This window comes from Dioscorea cayenensis, unplaced genomic scaffold, assembly GCF_009730915.1.
Source record: "Dioscorea cayenensis subsp. rotundata cultivar TDr96_F1 unplaced genomic scaffold, TDr96_F1_v2_PseudoChromosome.rev07_lg8_w22 25.fasta BLBR01000113.1, whole genome shotgun sequence".
Taxonomy (NCBI): Eukaryota; Viridiplantae; Streptophyta; class Magnoliopsida; order Dioscoreales; family Dioscoreaceae; genus Dioscorea; species Dioscorea cayenensis.
Window position 1 is genome coordinate 154,909 of NW_024086504.1, and position 26,336 is coordinate 181,244.

Here is a 26,336-nt window from a genome sequence, read left to right on the forward strand (position 1 = left end):
CTCTACATAAGGTTATTATATATCACTGAGGAGTGGGTTTAAACCTCAGTTTTTGCAGGACGAGGGCACAAATATTATTGAATTTACATTCACACTCCACTTATATGCTACCTCCTAACACGTGACTTATTCATATTTTCTAAAAATAAAAATTATATAAATGATAAAAAAAAATTGCTAACTAAAAAAAAGACATAGAAAATTAAATTGATTGTTTTTCAGACAATGGCTGCAACAAATCTTGCAAACTCATTTGCTGAGTCGCAACTTAAAAAAGATGTGACATTTGGAATCTCTAAATTTTAGCTAATAAATATATATAGATATATATATGTGTGTGTGCATGTATAAAATGTAAATAAACAATATTATATATATATATATGAAAATTAAATTGATGAGATGGATTAATTTTAGCTAATAAATATATATAGACATATATATATATATATATATATATATATATATATATATATATATATATATATATATATATATATATATATATATATATATATATATATACAGTGGCGAGAAACAAAATTTAGGGGTGCTGAATTCAAATTTAAAAATTTGTAATTAATTCAAATTGAGACAATAATAATCAACAATTCAAAAATAAAATATACATCCATCTACAAATTTTGGTTTCATTAGGTGTAAAAAAATTATCATATTTACATAATTAGCAAATAATTTAACTAAATGTTAAATATTAAATTGACAAATAATACAATTAAAAAATGACTTTGCACAAATTCACAATATAAATTCATTTATGCAACAATTATTTAAAAAATAATTTATAAATAATCAATTTATTATAGTAAATAATCACAACAAATATCTAACCGTTTTCACAACAATTTTCATAACAAATAGTCAAATAAATATTTAACAAATATCAAATAATTATTTAATAAATATCAAATATTTTTAAACAACAAAAATTACAAAAAAAAATTAAACAAATTAATTCAGATATAAAAATAAATTTTAAAAAATACATAATAAGTCTATATAATGAAAGATAAATATAAACTTGAAAGTTGGAAGAGATTGAGCAAAGAAAGAAAACTCACGAATACAATGATTGTTTTTAGAGATTTTGAAATAGCAATAGTATTTTTTTATAGTTTTATTTTTTATATTTATTTTTATTAATATTTTTTACATTAATATCCTAAAAAATTGATAATAATATATTGATAAGTTCAATAAAAAATATATCTAAATATAAAATTTTAAAACAAAATATTTGAAGATCCATGTTTTTGGTTAGCCATATTATTTATTATGGTCACCCAACATCAATTTTATTTAATATAATAATCTTATTATTTTTATTTAATTTATTTTAAATATTATAGGTATAATTTTGAAAAAATAAATAAATAATATCACTTTCCATACAAATGATAATTATTAATATTGTAATAATATATATATATATATATATGAAAATCAAATTGATGAGATGGAATGAGTTGGGCAATCACTCACCACATCATACCAAGCTTTGCCAACAAACTAACAACACATGAAAGGACCCTCCAAGCAACAAAATACAAACACTCTTCACACACACACACACCATCAACACCCTTGACATGCACTTCTAAACCTCCAAGGATTTTTCATTAATTAGTGTTAGGGCATCTTAAGCTCTTAAAATATCTCTTCATTTTTAAGATATCCAATAATGCAAAAAATGTTTTTTTATTTATTATTTTTTAAAATTATATATGTCCACATCCTCTTCAGGCTCTACCATGGACCGTGACGAGCTTAAAATATATTCACTTGGAGAAAATAGTGACTCAATCATTGAAGTGGACTGACTTCACTTTCATATATGTTTATTTGTCTTGAAATAAGAAATGTGGCACTTCTTTCACTTCAACATTTTTTTCCTTGAATTAAATATATTTTTTAGATTTTTTTTCGCTCAAATGGGAGAAGTAAAATTCTATATAAACTTAACATTTCCCCATTTTAGGATTTTTCACTCCATGCAAAAATTAATAGCGAAACTGTTAAAAATAATATTATCTTCTAATTATTTTAAAAAATGTTACTTCTCTCATTTCTTCACTTCATAGCTGTGTTAGGAAGTAAATAGTGTTGGTGTACTAATTAATCATACAAGGTCAATTCGGAGGCACGTTTCTGCTATCCTTAGAGAGATTTGCGCGCCCTTTCACAAATATCTTCAAAGAGGGTTTTATGCAGTCTCTCTCAGGATACAACTGAAGATCACGACTTAGGAAAAACGTGATTTTTCAAAACCTCGCTATTTTAGAAAGAAAGATGAGACAAAGTTGTTTTAATGCAAAATGATTTCTATATCAGCAAATGACTTGAATTAATCAATATTATAAACTCCAAAAGACTTCATTGAAGGATTACAACTTTTCCCTTAATGAAACCATTAGCTCTCAAATGATGTATGTGAAGTGTCACATCTTTAGGTTTAATAGTATCATTGAAAAGTCATAATATTCTTTCAAACATATTAATTAATTTAATCACTCAATAGATACTATCACTCAATAGATACTATTAAAAGATTACATCTTTTGAGCTACATTTATTTAATGTTAACAATCATTATAACAACATGTGTCCTCTAAATTAAAGTCCTTTATAAGAAATAGCTCAACTCTAATGCATTTCATGTCGGATCATGAGTTTGTGTCACAAGAAATTATGAATGTTTTAAATGAGTAAATAAATAAACAAATAAATAAAATTGTATAATAGGAATATATATAATAAGTTATTTATGTGTGTGTATATATTTTAAATTTATGTGATCATATGAAATTTGTAATTATATGCATATTTTAAAGAAAAAGACTACTCATAAGAGGTACATGTTGACACTTGGCACATAGAAATTTTTTTATCAAATTATATTTTAATATAATTCTAATTAATAAATTTTGCACTTTTGTCTTTATAAAGTGAACCGTTAGATATGACAGCTGAATTAATATAAAAAATAATTAAATTGTGTAATGTGACACTTGAATTATTATATACTCCAGTTTAACTTATTGTTTTGTAACTGTTTAAATGACATTTATATATATATATATAGATATATATATATAATTATTTATTTTGTGGATGAAAAATTTGAGTTTTTTTGGTCTTTGTATAATAATAATAAAAAAACTATTCATACATGTGTCATTATATGTGCAAAGTTTTAATTTCAATAAATAATTCTTTAAAACATCAAAACCAAATGTTGCAACAACTTTGAACATTGCACCACCAAATGGTGGTTTTTGCAACCACTGCACTAAGATTTTTAATTGAGTTATTTTTTTTATTTTATTCAAGCTAATAATATATATATATATATATATCCTATATGCCCCCTAAAAGCTTACAATTACTTTTAAGTCCCTTAAAAAATACATAAAGTTATAAACAATATTAATTTCCCCCTCTGATCTCACTGTACAATGTAACATGATAAACAAAAACAAAATTATATATATATATATATATATATATATATATATACATATATATATATATAAAGGATCAATTTTCTGTCCATATATTATTAATCTATAAATATTGTTTTAGATCGTTGGATTGAGATTTAACGGTTTTTTAATTATGAATAAATAATTATTACCCATCTCTATTATTAAATGAAAGTGTCTACGGACGTCTATAGAATACATTATCCCATATTTATATATATACATGAACATTAATAGGATTTTTATGGATATGTACAAAATTACGCATAAATTTATACACAAAGGTATATGTGTAAAAAAAGAGGAACAACTTTGAGTGAGCTGGAAGGCAAATGGATGTTGAAGTTGCATAGATTAATTGAACTTATTGATTATACCATTCACAATCTAGTCATCATCAAGTCATCATAAATTTAGAGCCATACAAAGTCTTCCAACTTCCAACTTTGATTCTTTATTTATTTATTTATTTATTTATTATATATATATATACTAAAGATTTCTGTGTCTGGTCCAACAATATACTGACTGGTTCTAGCCTTTGGTGATGGGCTGACTAAAGAACAAACAAACACATTAATTCCCAAATAATTAAGCAAATAAATAAACAAACACAATAATAATAGTAATAATTGTAAATGGTCATTATTTTTTTTTTACAAATATATACAACTACAATTTTTTTTTGTTTTTTATAAAACGGACAAATCACTGCCACAGACGTATAGACACAAAAAAAAATTTCTGAAAAATCATGGCTCTATCAATGAGAAGTACACTCAATTGATGCGTACCTTTTACCTTTTGTGAGAGTGTGAAGTCAAATTTATGTCTCACATGAGTGAAAAGATTCATGTACTACTAGGTTAAACATGCTTTGGTATATATTATATGAAGTGATTTTACGGTATGTATTTCCTTAATTTATGACTTAGTAAAAACAATTCTAATAGTTACAAGATTTTAATGAGTCAATGTAATAAATCATTATTTGGAATGTTTCAAATAACGAATAATTTTATTATTTTTAAGGTATTTGATATATTTAGTAATATTTCGTATTTAATAACAAGTAAATTTATATAATTAAGAGTTCAAGTATTATAGATCACTTGTTTATAATAAAGTTTGGCCACGAATCATTTTTTGTTTTTATTTTATAACACATAAACTACCGTAAAAATTATATGTGAGAAATTATCATCATACCTATATCTTCTGGTTATTTACAATTTATGCCAATGTTTTTCAATAACTAGTTACAAATTTTTTTAAAAAAAGTCACTAATTTTTACAACATTATTTAAATTATCATATAAAAAAATAAATTTATTGAATATTTAAATAAGAAAAAAAATCAATAGTAACAAGTCATCAATTGTGAGTATAGGCTGGGCTCACAGCTAATACCTCTCGTCTCTACCTGAGAGTGCGCAGATTGGACGATTAATTCTTAATCCGTGTGTACGATCATAATGTATATAACTCTCGTCGCTTTAATAATAATAATAAAAAAAATTAAATGTAAAAATTTAGAAATTTTTATATATTAAAAAATCTAAATATTTTCTAAAAATTTCCAAATTTTTCCTACCAATGCAATTTACTTTAATTTGAGCTCAAACACGTACTCATTTTTATCTAATCTAAATCAGAACTTTATAATTTTTTTTGGTAAAAAAAAAAATAAAGTTGAAAATAATTTAATTGATTCCTTGATGATAATATTGAAATTTATAAGTGGGTGGGGCCAAGTGCTGAGTTCCCAAGATCGAGCTCAACACGTGTTCCTTAATCTTCATCTTAATCATAATCTTAATCTTAATTTTTTAGTTTATAATATTTAAAAGTTAACAATTAAAAAAAAAGTAAAGATGATATATTGCCTAATCATCAAATTATTAAAATATTTAGGTCCTTTAATGCACTTTCCATGCTTTTTTAAAATAATATAAATTATAATTTTTATGCAAAGAAGTCCCTATCATTGTTAAGATTGAATAATTATAAATAGAAGTCCTTGGTTATTAATTTTTCATTAAACGACATGATTTATCATAACTTAAGAGAAATATATATTTTTTTTTGAGCTTGAGTTTGACACACACCACATAAAACAAAGTTTAAAATTGATAATGAATCCAAAGTTTTTTAAATAAAATATTTTGGGAATGGACTTCAAGGGTGGAGGTTAAGTAAGATGGAGAAAATAGATTGGTTTATAATTAAATTATTATAATTTTTAATTGAGAATGTGACTTTAATAAAGCTTCTTTGAGGGACTTTTTCATCAATTTCAAAGCTCTCGTTGGCTAAAATAAGAAGAATAATTTATATATACACCCCTATAAAAATCCATAATTGAAAACTTTGCAAGGGTGAACATTTAAGTGAAAAATATAAGTGTATATGTGTAAAAAAACCCATCTTGATCCTTGTTGAAGAGTTCAATGATCATAATAAATAGAAAAATTTTAAATATAATTGGGGGTAAGAAAACATTGACAAGTGGAGGTTAATTTTGATCAAAATAATAAAAAGATAAAGACAAAAGAGAAAGTGCTTTCAAAGTTTTTTTTTCCAATTTCCAAGACCCCAAAGACCAAAACACCCTTCAATTTCTCAAAATCTTTCCCCTAAATAAACACTTTTTCAGGGCATACATGTAAAAACATCTCAGCTTAAATAAAAGTTAGTAGAAAAATGATCCCCAAACCAAAGTAATTACGGTCTAAAAATATTTGGTTTTATTGCCAACAAAAAAAACTATAAGATATTTAAAGTATATAAATTTAAAACACATTGGATGCAATAATAATAACAAATCATCAATTATGGGTGTGAGTTTATAACCCAAATTTTTCATTTTTGACTAAGGGTGCATAGATTGGACAATTAATTTTTAGTCTGTATAACACATTGGATACGATAATAATAACAAATCATCATTTATGGGTGTGAGTTTATAACCCAAATTTTTCATTTTGACTGAGAATGCATAGATTGAACGATTAATTCTTAATCAGTACACACGTTGTTTATAGTTAAAAAAAATCATCCTCAACATGCAATTAAATAATTAAAAAAAAAAAAAGCCAAAAGACAAACAAGACCTTAAAAAAATAATAAATAATTTATAATAGTTTAAAAATTAAAAAAAATTAAAAAAATAATTGAATCTTTATCTCATCATTCCCATCCGTTCCGATGAGGCAGGGGGGTGGTGCAGCCCCAACACGCAATTCAAAGTGCGGTTCTTCTACGTCACCTACGTCAGCCCTAATTCCCCCTTCTTATCCCATCTCCACCGTCCATTCCACCTCATCTCCACCTTGCCTCATCTCAACCGTCCATCACCTTCCCCTTATCCAACCCCACTCTTATTTTCACCGCATTTATTTTCACCCCCGTATCCAACGGCCAGGATCGACTCCCAACGAAACAACCAATCAACTACACCCCCGTACCACCTACACTAACCTACACCCCCAATGAAACCCCTCCACGTCACACACTTCCCTCCAGTAAAAACCTCATAGATTTGAAATAAACCTGATCCGGCGGATCAGCCAAGTGTGGACACGCTGAGGCGTTAAACCAACGCGGTGGAAACCCGAATATGCCCTCCCTCGTTCATGAGAATCCTAACTTATTACTCCTCCGTCATTGTTTCCCTAAACTGAACCGATGACGTGGACGAATAGTATCACTCCAGATAAGTGTAAACATAAAGGCAATACACGTTTACTGTGCGGCGATTTTCGGCCACGTACTCGTGTCGAGGATAAGTGCGTTGATCCTGAAGGTAGGTGTACCACAGCCCTTTCTTTTTCTAGAAAGTGTTGAGCTTTGTGGAGGAGAAGAGAGGGATATAAATAGGGCAGAAGAGAAGGGGTTTAGTGCATCGTTTTCGTTTGCTCGTCGGCGGTGGTGCTCGGCGGCGGCAGCGGCGGTGAGGTGGGAGTGGTGTTGGAAGTGAGATCGAAGGATGGGTGAGGCGATTTTGAGTGATCTGTTGACGGAGGTGTTGATTCCGGTCGCTGCGGCGGTGGGGATCGGGTTTGCTCTGCTGCAGTGGGTGCTGGTTTCGAAGGTGAAGCTGACGCCGGAGAGGCCGGCGCAGGGGGCTAATAAGAATGGGTATAGTGATTATCTCATCGAGGAGGAGGAAGGGCTCAATGATCATAACGTTGTTGTCAAGTGTGCTGAGATCCAGAACGCCATTTCTGAAGGTTATTGTTCTTGGGTCTTCTCCTTTTTTTGTACATAGATCTGATGGTTTTTTATGCTGATTTTGTTTGAGGTTTTGTTGTTTTTAGATCTCAGTAGAATATTGAGTCTATCTTCCGTCTTTTTTTTTTTTAATATGATTTCTTGGAGAATGGTTTATTGAAGTTTCTTTTTTGTTTTTAGCAATTTGATTTTTTTTTTAATTTCTTTTAGCTGAAGCATTGAGGCTATTTTCTCCATTTTTACAAATTTTTTTTTTCTCTCTTTTTTATTTTATTTTATTTGCGTTTTTGGAGATGATATCTTGAACAGTGGTTAATGGTGGGTTCTGATTTTTTATTTTTTTTTTAATTTTAAATGATTTGTCTTTTTTATATTTCTTTTTGGTTTGGAGTGGGAGTGGGGTCGTGGATCAGTGAAACCCCATACGGCTGTGTTTTTGCTGTTCAATCACTGCACTTATTTTACTTCAATTTTGATGGAAGTTCTCCGTTCCATTCCTTAAATAGCTCCAAATGGACACTGAAATCTTTAGTTTTAATAGTTCTCCCGGTGTTTCTTTTTTTCTCTCTGATCCGTAGAATTGAAGAAATTATCATTGTTAATTTGATTTAATTTCATGGTTGAAAATTAATGGATATAGATCTAGTTTTTTAGATATATGTTTGAGTTGGATCTTTGATTCCTTGTTATAGATCTGACTAGCCTTTCTGGGTTCTAGGATCCTGGTAGAGAATTTAGAATTTTATTTGATTTATTCTTAATTATATTTTCTTATGGCCAGCAAATGCTCGTTGTTTAAGCCTAGGGTGGTTGGTGGACCAATTCCTTGACTGACGTCCATCAAGTTGATATTTTTTTAGATTTTTTATGTGTCATATGTGAAAGCGTGCTTTGTTGTTTGATTGTAAGAAGCCGCGCTAGTATTTCCAATTTTAATTGGTACTTCCGGTAAATCTGGTGAATCATAGTATTCTCTAAATTACTATTTTTAACCCGAGTTGATTTTCCCCCAAGTTCCGTGTAAATAGTGTGACATGTGACGGGCTTATCTTAGTTGTATCTTCTGTGTTTTCCCCCTATAACTGCATGTTTAAGTTAAAAGCTCACTGTAAATCCACTAAATTTAGAATACTTGCAAAAGACCGTTTGAAATTTTATGAATTTCAATCTAAATAGCCTGATTACAAGGGCGTTTGTTTTATTGCGACCCTTTTGAGATATTCTGGAAATTGTAATAAAAGGGTAGATCTCTGGAGTTGTCTTTTGCGTGTGGGATCTTGAGATTAACAGTCGAGATTTTGACTTTTGACGGTGTGTTGTGCTCCAGGATATAATAGTGCTGATTTCTTTTTAAATCGTTCTTTGACTTTGGTACGCCAATGATTAATTTTCTTAAAGCTTTTTGATTCCGTTGAGTTTGTTATGCTTGTGATTTGAACATGTTAACATCTTTTGTAGTTTTGTTTGTGAACTTGGACTGATTTTAGGATTGAATTTGTGAGATTCTTGCACTCATTATTTTGTTATATGTGTGAACAGGGGCTACTTCTTTCCTCTTCACTGAGTATCAGTATGTGGGAATTTTCATGATTGCATTTGCTGTCCTTATTTTCCTGTTCCTGGGTTCTGTGGAGGGCTTCAGCACGAAAAGCCATCCCTGCACCTATGATAAGTCCAAGACTTGCAAGCCAGCTCTTGCAAATGCAATCTTCAGCACTGTCTCCTTCTTGCTTGGTGCAATCACTTCCTTGGTTTCTGGTTTCCTTGGAATGAAAATTGCAACTTATGCAAATGCAAGGACGACCTTGGAGGCCAGGAAGGGTGTTGGCAAGGCTTTCATTACAGCTTTTCGATCTGGTGCAGTGATGGGATTTCTTTTGGCTGCGAATGGGCTTTTGGTACTATACATTGCCATTAACCTGTTAAAGATCTATTATGGTGAAGACTGGGAAGGCCTTTTTGAGTCTATTACTGGTTATGGGCTCGGTGGCTCTTCAATGGCCCTTTTCGGAAGAGTTGGTGGTGGTATTTACACAAAAGCAGCTGATGTTGGTGCTGATCTTGTTGGTAAGGTTGAGAGAAACATTCCTGAGGATGACCCAAGAAATCCTGCTGTAAGTTCATGTTTTGCCTCACATCTTTCTGCACATTAATAGCTTTTATGTGTGTTTTCATGATTTATGTATTTTATATGCATGTTTTATCTTTTGTTGCTCTCAAGTCTCAATTTAATGGTGTCTTACTGTTTTTTGACCTCCTATGTGTACTTGTTGGGGGAGTCTGATATGTTTCTTGTTGGCATGTTTCCAGGTGATTGCAGACAATGTTGGGGATAATGTAGGTGATATTGCTGGTATGGGATCAGATCTGTTTGGATCTTACGCTGAGTCTTCATGCGCAGCCCTTGTTGTTGCCTCAATATCTTCATTTGGAATTAATCATGACTTCACTGGAATGTGTTATCCACTATTGATTAGTTCTCTCGGCATTATTGTTTGCTTGATCACTACCCTCTTTGCCACTGACTTCTTTGAGATCAAGGCAGTGAAGGAAATTGAGCCAGCGTTGAAGAAACAGCTCATAATCTCCACTGCTCTCATGACCATTGCAATAGCAATTGTTTCTTGGATTGCTCTTCCATCTAAGTTCACAATCTACAACTTTGGTACTCAGAAGTCAGTGAAGAATTGGTGAGCATTTTGGTTGATATCCCAATTGATAAGTAATTGTTCTTATTTTTGCTGTGTTTCTTTTTCTCTAAACGACTTGGTTTGATATGACAGGGAGTTGTTCTTCTGTGTTGCTGTTGGGCTATGGGCTGGCCTTATCATAGGTTTTGTGACTGAGTACTTCACGAGTAATGCATACAGGTGAGTTTCTTTTTCTTCTTGTTGTGCATAATCAAATTTGTCTGTGACTGATCATGCTAGTCATTTGTAATTAGCTTGGTTCTTGTATGACTCTGATGTATGTTCCTTATTCTGTAGCCCGGTGCAAGATGTTGCTGACTCCTGCAGAACTGGTGCTGCTACTAATGTCATATTTGGCCTTGCTTTGGGATACAAGTCTGTTATTATTCCAATTTTTGCTATTGCTGTTAGCATTTATGTCAGTTTTAGTCTTGCTGCCATGTATGGGATTGCTGTTGCTGCTCTTGGAATGTTGAGCACCATTGCTACTGGTCTGGCCATTGATGCTTATGGCCCCATTAGTGACAATGCTGGAGGCATTGCAGAGATGGCTGGCATGAGCCACAGGATCCGTGAGAGGACTGATGCATTGGATGCTGCTGGCAATACCACTGCTGCCATTGGCAAGGTATATATAAATAACTCATCAATGTAATGTAGGGTGCCATATTCTGCAGCATGTTAGCCTTTGGGTTTTATATGATCATTATTCTTTGAAGAGATGTTTCACTTGATGTTTTTCGGTACTTCCTCTTCTTTTTCATGTTAATATGCATGAGATACTTCATGATTGGGTGGTTTACTTGCTTCAAATTACTTATACTGCTTTCATAGTACACTGTTCTTTACAATCTTTAAATCCTGCAAACCTTATATTGTTTGCCTGACAAAATATTTTATATGTGACTTGTTTTTTGTTTACATGGTATCAACCATGGTTTTCAAGATTGAAGAGGAAGTCTGGCACATAGTTTATTTAGCTGATATCATGGATTTTAATGTTGGGCTTTGGATAGATGGCGACATGGCAATGCATGCTTGAGCTTTTGTGCCTGATAAATGCCACTGCTATATCTTTCTCAGCTTTGGATAATTCTAACCTATAGGTTGCATTTATTTTCACTTGGCTTCAATGCCTATTTCTTTCCCAATTTTCTTTTTCCAGATTGATAGTGACATGACACATGTTTTTATGTTACTGTTGATTTTGTTTGTCAATGTTTGGTGTGCATCAATCGATTTTCACTTGTTTGTAGGGTTTTGCCATCGGTTCAGCTGCCCTGGTATCGCTTGCACTTTTTGGTGCCTTTGTCAGCCGTGCAGGAATCGCCACAGTGAATGTTTTGTCCCCCAAAGTCTTCATTGGGCTGATTGTTGGAGCGATGCTCCCATACTGGTTCTCAGCCATGACCATGAAGAGTGTTGGTAGCGCAGCACTAAAAATGGTGGAAGAGGTTCGCAGGCAGTTCAATACCATACCTGGACTCATGGAGGGTAGTGCCAAGCCTGACTATGCCACCTGTGTCAAGATCTCTACTGATGCTTCCATCAAGGAGATGATTCCCCCCGGTGCTCTTGTTATGCTGACACCCCTCATTGTTGGAACGTTGTTTGGAGTGGAAACTCTCTCTGGTGTTCTTGCTGGTGCTCTTGTTTCTGGTGTTCAGGTCTGTCTATCCACTTTTACCCTTCTGCTGTTATTTATCTGTATGTATAAAAGATGAATTGTGACTCACACAATGAAAAACGAACACAGATTGCCATTTCTGCGTCAAACACTGGTGGTGCATGGGACAATGCAAAGAAATACATTGAGGTAAAACGCAATTTGCCATGTTTCTGTTTTTGTTGACTCAGGACATTTGGTTCAAGTGTTTTGTAACTCGTATTCAACTCATTGGCATGTTTTCAGGCTGGCGCTTCTGAGCATGCAAGGACCCTAGGTCCGAAAGGATCTGACCCACACAAGGCTGCAGTTATCGGTGACACCATTGGAGACCCTCTCAAGGACACCTCTGGTCCATCTCTCAACATCCTCATCAAGCTCATGGCTGTCGAATCTCTGGTGTTCGCACCATTCTTCGCTGCTCATGGTGGTCTCCTGTTCAAGATCTGAGTTAAACAAGGCTACCTTTTTTCCGCTTTCCGCTCTCATGCCAGTCTTTCCTTAGGGTTGGTGTTGTGTCCGTCACCTTCGTCGTCAGCATTATCATCTTCATCTTCATCTAAATCATCATCATCATCATCATCATCATCATCTAGTTTCTAAAGTGTAGTTTGATTGCCCGGTCGAGTTGTGGGTCTGCGGGCATGGAAAAGTTTTTTTCCTTTGCTTTATGTTGCTAGATAATAGCAAATTTTCCAAATGATGCCGATTAAAAAGTCCAGTTATGCGTTGTTTCAACGCAACGGTGATGATAATTTTATCATTTAATGGAGTCTTGCCCAATCTTTCTTTCTCTCTTCTGTGTGTCTGTTTTTGTTGTTCTTGTTTTTGGTTTGGATTGGATTGGATTGGATTTAACTTTATTGTATGGCTTTTCCTTGTGTGATGTTTGTGTCTACAGTTATTAGGATTATGGAGCTCTGAAAGAAAGGCTTATCTGTTTTAGAGGTTTGGATTGAGTTTAAACATTTGTTTTAAGAGTTAATTTGGGAATTTTCGGATGAATTTATGAGGTTGATAAGTTATTGGTCATTATTAATTAGCTGTGATTACAAATAATTAAAGGTCTAGCTACTTGGGCTGTGTATGTATGCGTTAGATAATAAGTACAACTCTAGAATGGGTTATGCTTCTGCTAATTGGTTTAGGGTTTGTTTATATTGATAACAGGATTCAGTAGAAATATAGTGGGAGAGAGTATATAATTAGGAACTCTTCTTTTTATTTTAAAACAGACATGTGAGATTCATACATAGACAGAGAAAGCTTAATAAACACCACCACCAGTTCTTACTTGAGTTTTTTAATTAAACTTTGGATTTTCTTTGAAACAAACACTTTTTAATTTAAACTCGGTTCTTTTCGAAATGAACACTAAATACATTCTATCAAAAGATAGAGATACAGTACCAAGAGGAGGCTGTTGGTGAGTATATAATGAGTTAAGTGTTTTCCAATTTTATACAGGATAAAATTTAGCAGATTAATAATGAGTATATAATAAGTAGAATGCTTTCCGGTTACATCTGGATTCATTATTTATAAGCTTCAGTATTTTTAATAAAGAGAAGATATATTAGTTTGTTTTGCATTTTTGCCCTTTATTTTTAAATTGCTCTTTTTTTCCCACCTTTCTCCATGGAAGGAGGCATGCCCAAAAGTTTGCTTGAGGGCGATGAAAGGTTAAATATGTAATTTTCTTTTTTCCAAAACAATTAAATTATAGTTAATTTTGATTAACAATTGAAAATTCCATCACACACAAAATTTTCTTTTATGATAAAAATCAAATTTGAACACTTTTACTATTTATTCATCAGTAAAGAGGCGTTTTAGGGTGATATCTTGAGGAACACTAAGCTAAAAAAAGGCACTAACACAACATGAAGTAATAATGCAGAGAATGATAAACATGGATTCTGGTGCACAAACAAGCCCAAGCATAAGTTTATCACTAAACATGTCCACCTCTTTTGGTTGCTTTATCATCCTAATAAAACACCAAAATTGACACAAAAAACATGGACCTAAATGAAGGTTCCCAGCATTTAACAGCTATGAATTGAAGATCTAGGCAGCAAAAAAAGCTCAAGGAATTAAATAGGATATAAACACCGAAAAAGGAACATGTGAAGAATAATTAAAACAGAAACATAGATGAAGCGGACAAGCGATGAATTATACAGAATATACTCCGAAAAGTGCTTACATTACTTCAAATTGTACACTTTGCAGGAGTATATTCTGTATAAAGAATGCCGAATGCGCTTACATAAAGTAATTAATTGAAAAGGAAGAAGTTAATAATGCAAATCATTTATAAATACTTGTCTTGACAGGATATTGCATGTTTTTCGGATAAGTCAATATCTACATTCATGTTACTTCGGTTTGGCATGCTTGCACCCAATCACATTTTCCTACAAGCAAGTTGTGTCTTGCAATGTACCTTCAATCAAAATTCATGCATCAAATACATAAGATTAAGTCAGTCTCCTAATGTTCTTTTTTCATATGAGCAACAACAATGTTCGGATCTAATTCAAAAGTAAAGCGAACAAAATTATTTAATTCACAAATCAATGGAGCCTTAAAAGATAAAATAGGGCAGGAGAAGTGAATTTAAAACATGTATCTGGGTTACCTTCAGAAAGAAAATAAGCTAAACTTGCAAGATAAAATTCTTCAATGATGCATACCAACAACATGGCTGTTTCACTGCCATGATTTTTTTTTTGCTGAACTTGGTCTATAACTGGGGTCACTCTTGAAAAAGGTACAAAAGCATAAACGATAATTAAGGTAGAAAACAAGCATTATGACATACTTCAGTGCAGGATTTCTTAATGTTTTCAAGGTTAAATCACAAGAAAATAAGAAGCTAAACTTTCAAGATAAAGTTCTTCAATGATCCATACCAACAACATGGCTGAACTTGGCCTGTAACTGGGATCAATCTGTAATAAGGTACAAATACATAAACAATAATACAGGTAGAAAAAAAGCATGATAACAAATACACTGGCGCAAGATTTCTCGATGTCTTCAAGAACAGTGATATTGAGAAGTACCTTTCAACCATCTTAATTGCAAAGCCATTCTTCCAATCTATAGCATCAGTTGCTGTAAAACATATTGAAACAGATCCTAATACTTAATCGTATCAAGCTATCTCTTCGCAACTTGGACAACCATTCTTCAGCGTTCTATGCCAATACTATTTATAAACAATCACCTTATGTGGATCATTTTGGAATTATGATCATTAGGAATCTCTATAATCTAATCTGAACAACTCCAGCTGTATTTATTCTCATTTTTTACCTTCCCCTATGGAGCTTCCTTCTTTGCAGAGAACGAGAATGATGAGCTTCAAAACCAGAATAAACCAAGTGGCACCATGATTTAAACTTATAGATGCCCCTACTTGTTTTAATCATATAAATCCCTTTGTGCGCATTCATGTACTTGTCATGAATTATGACACAAAAATCTAACAGGTTGGTTCTTCCTCTTGGCAATGGATTTTTTGTTTCACATAGCTAATAAAATTACTGTAGTTGTGAAGTCAGGATTTGTCGGATTTGTCATTTAGCAAATCTCAATTTCTAGATTCTCCTAAGAAAAACATTGTACATTACAATTCTCATAAGGCAGAAATTTAATGCAAGGAACTAGGTGAAATTAAAAAAACCATAAATAGCATTTGAAGCATAAATAAAAGTCTTTAGATGTTACACTGTACATCATCAACAATTTCATAGTTGCATCGAGTCAGTCAAGGAGCAAAATGCGGAAATCTCACTACACTAACTTGCTATAATATTTGCATACACCCATGGAAAAGGCAAAGCAACAGATAATTATCAAACAAATGGTATAACAGCATTTTAAATTAAAAGAGCTTGAAAATGAGCTTCCATAACATATTAGACAAATGCCTAGTAATTCCCTCAAATATTTAATACCTTAACCAATATATTAAATATTGGCATGAATGCAAATGAAAAGGCAAGGCAATCACGAGAATTCCGCATAAGATTTAAAACATTTTGAACATGTGCATTTGCATAACATAGCAATCATTGAGAACAGTACTTTCATTGCTAATGCTGCATTTTAATTATTTCAATAAAAGATGCAAGCTATACATGAAATGGTCATTATTTGAGAAAACTAACAGGCCATGACTGTTTTGCGAATGAACTCACAACGAAATAACTTCCACATGGTTCAGAATAACATGTTAGAAATCAGATCTTGGTCTAGGATGTCTGTGGACATTACAATTTGATTCACATCTCAAACCATGGAAATCCTTCATTTACGTTGTAAATAACTAATTATCAATTTTCATATTTGAGTACATAATCACACTATCTTATCACAACAATAGGTTTTAGATAAGAATCAAAGGAAAATCAATTAGAAATTTATTGATAAATTAATCAAAGAACACCAAAGCGGGACTATAATTCAAGACCAGACCAATCACTTTAAAACCTAACTACTAAGAACAAAAAGAACAAACCACGGCATGATCCAACCAGACTTCTTAATCTCTTATATATACTAAGACCCTCGAAAGCTAAATTTCTAATCTACCCTTGAATGACTCTTTTAATACCTGACTAAATCCACTTCATGCGATACCGCCTTGACAGTGGCTATTACTAGGGAAATAAGATGCAATTCCAGCTTTTCTCTTTTGTCTTGATAAATTATTAGGTCTACTATCTTGAAGAGATAAATATCCTGACCTTCAATCATATTTAAATGGATTCCTTGCTTCCCATTCATCAGCAATTTTTTGTTCTTGAAATTTTCTTAAACTTTCTTGCAATCTATAATGAACATTTGCAAGACCTTTCTTACATGGCCCTACATCACCCCCTTTGGCCAGCAAGAGATATTTTCATTCTATAAATATCTTCACTTTCACTACTTTGGCACAATAAATTACATATGAACATCTTTTCCTATCGTTACTTATTGATTCGATGATATAAGTCCATGCTAAATTAGATTTTGAATGAACAGATCAGGATGATTACTCAAATGAATTTTGACTGTGTTGCCGAAGTTGATGGTGTTGCATTTGCTAGTGTTGAGCTTCCATCAGTTTTTTCCATTCCCAAATTTTAATTTCCAAGTTCTAACTTATACAAATTAAACAAGTAAAAAATCATTTAAAGTATACTTTGAAATAGCAAAAATGTGATCCAAAGAAATAGCAAAAAAGAAGAATCTATGTGATAAAATGAAGATAAATTTAATATAATGGCATTAGAAAAATTTTTAACCTGAACCTTTATACATGCCAAGGATCAATTGTTGCACTTATAGCAACACCAAATCTATTCAAGGGTTATAAGTTACTTTATAATAAAAATTAAATTGGGCAATAAAATTTTCCACTAATCAAGAAATGAATGTAATATATTTAGGAAACCAATATTTAATTAAGGTAAGTAGTGAGGGAAAATTTTAAATTAATGTTAGATAACATGAAGTTTACTATATTTAAACTCAAAGAACTCTAGGGACCTTTTCTTTCTCTTCAAATTTCTACACCACAAACTAGAGTTTCTTAGTAAAAGGCTAGATTCCAGCTAGACATAAAACCTAAATATCTAGTGAAATTCTTTGGACTAACACTTTCCCTATTTTGCATTTGGGCCTAATATAAATATGTATGGTCCGGGCCTAATAGTTTTTTTAACTAATGCCGCCCATGCCATTTTTGTTAATTCTAGTTCCGTGTCTAAAAGTGGTGATACCATATTTAGCTTTATGTGCATAGGTCAATACTTCATTTGAAATCTCAATTTTATGTGGCCAACCATCCTTTTGTATATTCAAACTCTCGATAATGAAAAGGTGTAGAAAGGACATGTTTTTGTGAATTTTGTACTATTTATCAATATCTATGTAAGATCTGTTGCAGGTTTAGCGTTGATAATTACATATACTTAATTTGTTGACACATCTTTTGAATATTTATGCAAACAAATGAAATATTTTTCACAATGTTCTACTGAAATGTACCTCCGGTGGTTGAGTCAAAAAGGCTATATGATTAAATCAAATAAAATAATCATATACATAAATGCCAGTGTGAAGTTTTTCTAGTCAGTATAATTTAAATAACAACCATTCAAATTATCGATCAAGGAAAGGACCTAAGATGCACACGTATTTCATCAACATTTACATGCAAACCAAGCATTAATTTTCATACCTCAGGCATCACATTCATGAGAAAAACAATCTTGGGTATCAATTCTGATCACCCAAACAAAACACTAATAGAAGTTAAAGCATTCAATTGTATATATTTGCACAACGCTAAAATTACAACAAAACGTGTACAAACTCAAACACATATTGACATATATGGCTCTTGCACTTTTCATGCTTCTTATGTGTCCAAATATAAGAATAACACCCTTACAAGCAAACCCTCATTTTCCACATTACAAATGGGCATAAATTTATTTTTCCAAGAGCAAAGAGGTTGAGGCAATTATATGCCAAACACCAAAGGTAATATATGGAAGGATCATCAATTTGAAGGGATATGTACATATATTTGTCAATAGAAAAAAAAAATTACATGACCTAAAATAATGCCAAAATTTATTTATGCTTGCTAATCTTTTTCCACGTTGATATTTAGTTTCACATACAGCATGCATACCAGTATATTTTGATGAGTGAAAAACTTTCGATTCAATTCATGCATCTTACCAATCCAATCAATTGTCAAATAACTTGCTACACTAATACCCTTACAGTTTTCTTCTATATATTCTTCAATATGCAACTTAGATAAATATTCAAATAACAATTCACAGTACTAGATCACAAATTTTGGTTCATACACACGGATAAAATTGACTAGTGGAACAAGTTACCAACATCAGATGATTAAAATCGATAGTTTGGAATGGAGTTTCTTGTGCGGCAGTAGTAAGTAATAGTAATCATCAGCTTATCAGTTTTGCTGTATGACTAAACCATTTCCCATCCTTTCAGTTTCTGATAATTTTTCAAACAAAATCTGAAACTAATGAATGATATTAATTCAACAATACATATATTCTACACGATAAAATTTTCTACGCTCTTCCATTATACCTTTACCAGTACTCATTCTAGAATCCATAGTATCAATTCTACTAAATAATGGTGTCCTACATTCCAATATTTCATTTTCCTTGTGAATGATTATCTCTTGGTACATAACAACAATTGCAATGAATACTCGTATCCATGCCAATAGTTCACTTTCCTTGTGAGTATTCCTCTGTATCATAATTGTAATAAACAAAATGACATATTTGTGTTCAAGAATCTCCCATGTAAACATCTGTGCTAAATTAATAGATAATTTTTCTTTTAAATGGTATAAGTATAACCAGTTAGCATGTTTGGCATCATCACCATGAATAGTTGTTAGCATATACAGTTTCTGCATCTTATATAAAAAAATAATATCAAATCATAAAAAAATTGCATTTTTTTTTTCTCAATATCACAGAGCCATCATTCAGACAAAAATTAATCCATCAAAACATTATAAAGCATTGGATGGGATGGTTCTCTACTATTTAATGATCCTCATGGCAATGACTAAAATTGGAGGGTAGGGCATCAAATAGATACCTCATTTGCAAAATATTTGATGAAATATGTGATGCCTTTCAAGGCTACATGTCCAAATTAACATTGCAACCATATATAGGAAATAAGCATATATCTCCATTTATTTTGTTAGTGGTTTACCTCATAAATTACATTTACACACTTATTACTATCGATTATGCATTTGAATTTTTTTCAAAGACTTTAGCTTAAAGTATAAACTCTTTAGAGAATACTAATAAACACAAAGACAAGACAACAATATAGTCCTTTAGCTTATAGTTACCAGATTCGCTAAGTCCCCCACCGATCTTCGATCTAGATCACTAGTACCCAATCGGAGTTCGTTTTCGTTCTAGATCGATTGGGTACCCGATCTGAGTCGATGAGAGAGGCGTATCAAAATTAATTAACCATAGATTTTATAAAAATCTATCTAACTAGGTATAGATAATGCTACAATTTAGTAGGTTTTAAAAGTTGTTATAGATAAAATTGCTATCTATTTTAAAATCTAGCGTAAGTTTTTAAATTATTATATAATATAAAATTTTATTATATAAAATTATAATCTATACATTCTTTAACATTGCAATAAAATTAGTTCTTTAAAGTTTGCATAATTCATTTTATAACTTTAATTATAATGTTCTTTTCTTATTAAGTGTTATTCTTATGCACTTTTGGATCTATTTACTAATCTAAGAACAACTTTTTCTTTCCAATTAAAATTAAAGCCTTATAATTTTGTATGTATTTTATATAACCGACTCGGATGTAATTTTCAATCGTATCTTGAATCGAATTAATCGTACCAACTAAGCCTACCCACCACCGTATCTAGCGATTGGATCGTACGACGTTTCTGGTAACTATGGTCCGAATTACTGAAATGAAACCACAAATCAGTTGACCATGAAAGCTAACATGGAAAATATTTTTATCAAATAGATCAATTGTCAACTGTTTAGTACATTGGAGATTGCTAGATGTGACATTAAATTTGATAACATTTGCTTCAGCTCATATAATGTATGAGCTGAAATTTTCAGCCCTCTAAAAGATCTATGCATTGTAATGAAATTCCTATCAAGTCTCCCATCAATTAGAAATCTATGCAAAATATTAATACATGCTCCACAAAGATAGACAAAGAAAGAAGGAGATAACCAAAACACATTTAAACACAAAAAGATCTGGAGAATTAAGATTATTAAGATTATCCACTGCCATTTACCAAACAAACATTATTATCCTCATCAACAAAAATTCTTCAACACCCTCTAGGTTACAATGAAAGAGGAACCAAGTAAACAATATCAACCAAACAAACATTATAATCCTCATTTTCAACAACCTGATAGTTACAACCAACATGTATGAGAAAATCACAGTAAACAACATACTGTTAGGCCTGACCAATAAAAGTTTATATTAGGTCAAATGCAAAATATGGAAAGAGTCAGTCAGTCAGGATTAAGAGAGTCAGGAGTAAATTAGTAATTTAGTTTTTTAGGGTATTAGTCAAATGGGGCGGTTTGTTCTTTTTGTTCTTAAAAGTTAGGTTTTGAAGAGATTGGTCTGTCTCTCTTGAATTATATGCTAAACTTTGGTATTCTTTGAATACAAAATATGGAAAGTCAGTCAGTCAGGAGTAAATTAGTAATTTAATTTTTTAGGGTTTTAGTCAAATGGGGGTCATGCGGTTTGTTCTTTTTGTTCTTGGTAGTTAGGTTTTGAAGAGATTGGCCTGTCTCTTGAATTATATGCCAAACTTTGGTATTCTTTGAATGCAAAATATTGAAAGAGTTAGTCAAGGATTAAGAGAGTCAGTCGGGAGTAAATTAGTAATTTAGTTTTTTAGAGTTTTAGTTAAATGGAGGTCATAGGATTTGTTCTTTTTGTTCTTAGTAATTAGATTTTGAAGAGATTGGTCTGTCTCTTAAATTATATGCCAAACAATGGTATTCTTTGATTAATTTATCAATAAATTTTTAGTTGTTTTTCTATTCGATCCCTATCACATACACCTTCCTAGGCTCCAAAAGGAAATAAAATTACATCATGATAATAATATGAAAGAAAACCCTGAAAATAAGACATCAAATGCTTGGAAGAGACAACATGAACTTAAATATCAAAAATGACATAAAGCAATTAGAAAAAGAAAGTAATTTGCCAACAGTCTTACTCATTTGATTCCTCAGGGTTCTCAAACAGCTGTTTCCTTAATATATCATGCAGGTTCCCGAACAACTCCTTCTTCAGCTCAGTGAATGCAAAGTCCAACCTGTCCAACAGCTCCGTCGCATTCTTATTGTACATGAACAAGCCATTATAGAGATCAAAGCTATCATTACAAGTGTTCTGCACCAGCTCAAGCAACGTCTGGTACCCTTTGGTACCAATGTCCACATCTTCAGGGCCAAGTTTTGCGAGGATCCTTCCAATGGTGTGGGTCAAGAACTGGCTTTCTGCCGTCTTATGGTCATGCTCCGCACATGACATCTCCACCATCCGGCACCCTTCCTTCTCAAAAATCTCCAAGAAACGATTGCATCGGCTGATCCTCTCCTCCGATTCACCAATGCGGACCTTGTCGAAGACAAAGGGGAGGCCAGCCCAGCCATGGCGGGCACTCTCAGGGCCGAACATGGGGTGAGTGCAGAGAATGTCAAAATCGGGAGGCAGGGCGGAGAGGAGGAGGTTTCTTGGGAACTCCTTGACGGAGAGGACGTCAGCGAAGAGGGTGGACCGGCGGAGACGGCCGAGAGGGAGGGTGTTGAGCACATCGGCGGCGGAAAGGATGGAAGTGGAGAGGAGAACCACATCAGGGTGCTGCTCGCAGAGATCGTGAGGATCTCGGAAGAAGGAGGCGCCAATGGCGGCGGCGGCGGCGGAGTGATCGGAGCGGGAGTGGGCGAGTAGGGTGTGGCCCTGCGCGGCGAAAGTGCGGGCCAGGAACTGGCCGTAGTTGCCGAAGCCTACGACGGCGATCTTGAGCTTGGATTTGGCGTTGAGGCGATCCACTGCTCGGGATTCGAAGTCGAAGGACTGGGCGGCGTCGAGGGAGCGGACGAAGAAAGGACGACGGCGATGCCGGTGACGATGGTGGTGGAGGTGGAGGAAAGAAGGGTTAGGGTTAGGGCAGAGGGACATCATCGCCGGAGAGAAATGGAACCCTAATAAGACTTGGGAATGGCCGGCGCCGGAGATGAGAGGATTCTTTGGAGGGATCCATGAGCGCCATTTCAAAGCTCTTGTCTTTGTCTTATGTGGTATTTTTCTTTTAAACCCCTGCAAAATAATCTAATTATTCATTGGTGAGATCTTCTCCAATTAATTTGTGGAATTATGTATATAACCCTATCAAGGCGCATAATTATATATATATATATATATATATATATATATATATATATATATAGATCAATTTGATTTTTTTTTTTAATAAAAATGCAATTGAGAACCAGAGATAGCATAGTGATTTTTTATTTAGAAAGATGAATGGGCAGCCTATGAATCGAAACACCTTGCTTTTTTTTTTACTATAATACTATATAACTAATTGAGTTTTTTTTTATGGTTGTAGCTGTATTCACTCTAAGATTGAATAGGAAAGGAGATTTATCATCATGGGGTTGTTATTGTCCCGTATGTTAACTCACCCCACATGATTTTTATTATTTTTAAAAAATAAAAAATAAAAAATAAAAATACAGTTTAAATCACTCTTTCTTTTATAATGTTATATTTGAAGATACATTCACATATATATAGGCATAACTTTTATAGGGATTTATACATTATCATGCAAACTTTCCGGGTAATTTTCTTCTGTGCGTACCTAAGTATGTACTTATTTCACTTTGAGCACCTTATTTCGATTCGTATCAATTTGAGCACTGCAATTTGATTTCCTTACAACGGGAGGGCACTGAGATGATTCCGGTGAGGGTTTGCTGATGTGTCCACCGGAATGCAGCCGTGGATTTTATTTTTCCGTGTCGGATGAAGATGTGGCATTACCAGCTGGATGACTTATCCGAGTGGCGGCCCTTGTTGCCAAGGAGGATGCCACATTAGCTTCTTCTCTCTTTTTGTCCTCCTTTCCCGTTCCTTGCCCGTTAGCTTTGCCCTAGAGAAAGCCAGCCGTTCCCCTCCCCCTTTGCCGTTTTGCCCCTTCCCCTTGCTTTGCTCGCCAGCCATCCATCGGGGTCGTCATCTTTGCCCTAGAGAACGCTAGCCATCCTAACGCCAGTCACACGCTTTGCCTCCTCGTTTGCCCCTTCCTTTACCCTAGTTCAGAGACCCCGAGAACGCAAACCAGTCCTCAAGCATATAATAGCCTCCATTTGCGCCTAGTGACTGCATGATGGACGTCGATTGGGCGATAAGGCCCCCGGAATTAGGATCTCCAACTTATCGTAAGTACATTGCCAATTTGTCATGAAATTAGAATTTTATATCAATGTTAGCATCAGTGGTGCTTGTGTAAATTCCTTTGAGTACATTGATGATTTGCATTCAGCATCTGCAATAGATGTAATTCTAATGCTAAAGTGGCAACTTTTATAATGCTTAACTGACAACTTTTATAATTCAATAAGGTGTACTTTTTTCAGACTACATGTTTGTCTTTAAATATAGATATTGAAGAGTGGTCCCTAGGTGAGTTCTTATTTCAATAAGGAATTAAAATAAATGGACATTGAAGAGTGGTCCTGGGTGATTTCTGATTTTAATTGCAAAACTTAATATAAGTGGACATTAAGGAGTGGTCCTGGGCGACTACTTAATATATGATCGCATAGACTGGAACCTCGCTTGTAAGCAATGTGCAAAGGTTGGATTATCATTCTATTCTAATATGTTTTCTACTTTTGTTAAAAATTCAGTACAAAGAATTATACTTTACTTTTGTTACACTATATATTTGTTAATAATTCAGTACAAATAGTTATAAGAAAGAGAATTTTAGAAGGTCATAGTATGTTTAAGAAATGTCTATGCAATAAGATTAGGTAAACTAATAGTAAGTATACTTAACTGAGCTTACTCAATATGCTTCTATGCAAACTTCATATTATTCACTAATGAGTATTCAATTGTCATTGTGATGCAATTTAATTTAACTAAGGATGCTGTTTATGTTTGTTTTTTCTATAATAGGAAGAAATGTAATTGCAACTCATGTTTAAGCATGTTGGCATGCGGTGATACAGAACTCATATTGGATATAGTTTAACTATCTAAATCTAAACATTTTTGTGTCTCATGTAATCTCATCGAGGCACCCTATTTGCGACTACCATTTTTTTCCCGTATTATTTATCCCTATCATTGCGAGTGGTCTTAGCGAGAATAGAAGAATGTAGACTACAAGCACATATTCCTCTTTATATTTTTCTCGAAAATCTAATTTCGTGGTCCAATGGCAAGCTTATAATGCTAATGTTACGCAAATTTGGGATGAGTTCCTTATTTTCATAATTTTATTGGTTATGATATGCAATTTCTGGCTTTCAGCTCCTCCAGACATTATCTACAGTGTTTTCAACAAAAAAATATGACAGCATCTCTTGTTTGTTTTATTCTCGCCTTTTTACTACAATATGATCAGTTAGCTTCTTTTTGTTTTTCCATGTCTAGCTAATTATGGTTGGGAAAAATTATATTTCAGCCCTAGCCAGTGATTACTTCACAATAAAATTGTCTTATACAAGTGATGACGTGCATAAGTGGGAAAGCAGGGAGCTTGCCGGCTATATTGACTCTTCTTTGCATTGATAAGATGTCTAGATTAGAGCTGTTGGGCATGGCCAAGGAGTTGGGTTTGCAAGAAGAAGGTTGCACATTTTGGTGGTTGAGATTCAATGGTAATGGCTTGAGCTTGACAGAAATAAAAAATGATGCAGATGCCTTGGAGATGGCCTCAAATGTTTCTCGAAATAGGCTGATGAGTATATATGCCAAGGTATGCAGCATAAGTACAAGCAATGATGCTGATAAACCATTTGCTGAAGAAAATGTTAACCTGCAAGATGCTTCTCTTGGGAATGATGCCAAGGAACAGGTTGAAGTTGAAAATGTTGATATGCAAAATGATTCTACTGGGAATGATGATGAGGAACATGACATAAATGAGAATGTTGATATGCAAGATGTTTCTCCTGAACACCAAGGAAAAAATGATGAAGGGAGTGAGTTATATGACTCAGACTATAGCTTTGACAGTGAGGAAGAAGACATAAATGAGGGCAGTGATGATGCCATTGGGCCTGATATGGTTAGACATTCAAGAAATGAAGGAATAGGATTAGGAGGTGATGTTCACGAAGAAGAAGAACCTAACTCTGAATACAGAGAATCTGACTCATGTTTGCACTCAGCTTCTTCAACAGATGATGAAGATGCAGGTCCAAGCAAACCAAAATACCCAGAGTTCCAAGAAGAAATTGATATGAAGGATCCCCATTTCGCAGTTGGAATGAAGTTCAACAGCTTTAAACAATTTAAGGAGGTTGTTAGGAACTACGGGATAAAGCATAGGTATGTTATGAATTTTAGACCCAGTAATAAGAAAAGATGCAAGGC

The 26,336-nt window shown here is 33.1% G+C and overlaps 2 protein-coding genes across 3 annotated transcripts; one reads left to right on the forward strand and one right to left on the reverse strand.

Moving 5' to 3' along the window:
- Positions 1 to 7,396: 7,396 nt before the first annotated feature.
- LOC120253526 (pyrophosphate-energized vacuolar membrane proton pump-like) lies at positions 7,397 to 12,888 on the forward strand. The gene is made up of 8 exons (XM_039261858.1): positions 7,397 to 7,735; positions 9,276 to 9,850; positions 10,047 to 10,426; positions 10,520 to 10,606; positions 10,724 to 11,054; positions 11,683 to 12,093; positions 12,183 to 12,242; positions 12,339 to 12,888. The coding sequence occupies exons 1-8, from the start codon at positions 7,492 to 7,494 to the stop codon at positions 12,540 to 12,542; spliced, it is 2,292 nt and encodes a 763-aa protein (XP_039117792.1). The 5' UTR covers positions 7,397 to 7,491; the 3' UTR covers positions 12,543 to 12,888.
- Positions 12,889 to 14,264: 1,376 nt separating this feature from the next.
- LOC120253539 (arogenate dehydrogenase 2, chloroplastic-like) lies at positions 14,265 to 22,963 on the reverse strand. 2 transcript variants are annotated; one of them, XM_039261872.1, is made up of 2 exons: positions 21,931 to 22,963; positions 14,265 to 14,541 (listed from the first exon to the last, which is right to left on the reverse strand). In XM_039261872.1, the coding sequence occupies exons 1-2, from the start codon at positions 22,899 to 22,901 to the stop codon at positions 14,469 to 14,471; spliced, it is 1,044 nt and encodes a 347-aa protein (XP_039117806.1). In that variant the 5' UTR covers positions 22,902 to 22,963; the 3' UTR covers positions 14,265 to 14,468. The 2 variants fall into 2 exon arrangements, with proteins under 2 accessions (XP_039117806.1, XP_039117805.1); XM_039261871.1 differs by lacking the exon at positions 14,265 to 14,541 and adding an exon at positions 14,574 to 15,049.
- Between the last annotated feature and the right edge of the window lie 3,373 nt (positions 22,964 to 26,336).

Coding starts and splice junctions, on each gene's coding strand:
- LOC120253526 (XM_039261858.1), top strand. CDS start 7,492: ATGGGTGAGGCGATTTTGAGTGATCTGTTGACGGAGGTGTTGATTCCG. Junction 12,094..12,182: donor CTCTTGTTTCTGGTGTTCAG/GTCTGTCTATCC, acceptor AAACGAACACAG/ATTGCCATTTCTGCGTCAAA. Junction 12,243..12,338: donor ATGCAAAGAAATACATTGAG/GTAAAACGCAAT, acceptor GCATGTTTTCAG/GCTGGCGCTTCTGAGCATGC.
- LOC120253539 (XM_039261871.1), bottom strand. CDS start 22,901: ATGATGTCCCTCTGCCCTAACCCTAACCCTTCTTTCCTCCACCTCCAC. Junction 15,050..21,930: donor AACCCTGAGGAATCAAATGA/GTAAGACTGTTG, acceptor ACCTTATTACAG/ATTGATCCCAGTTACAGGCC.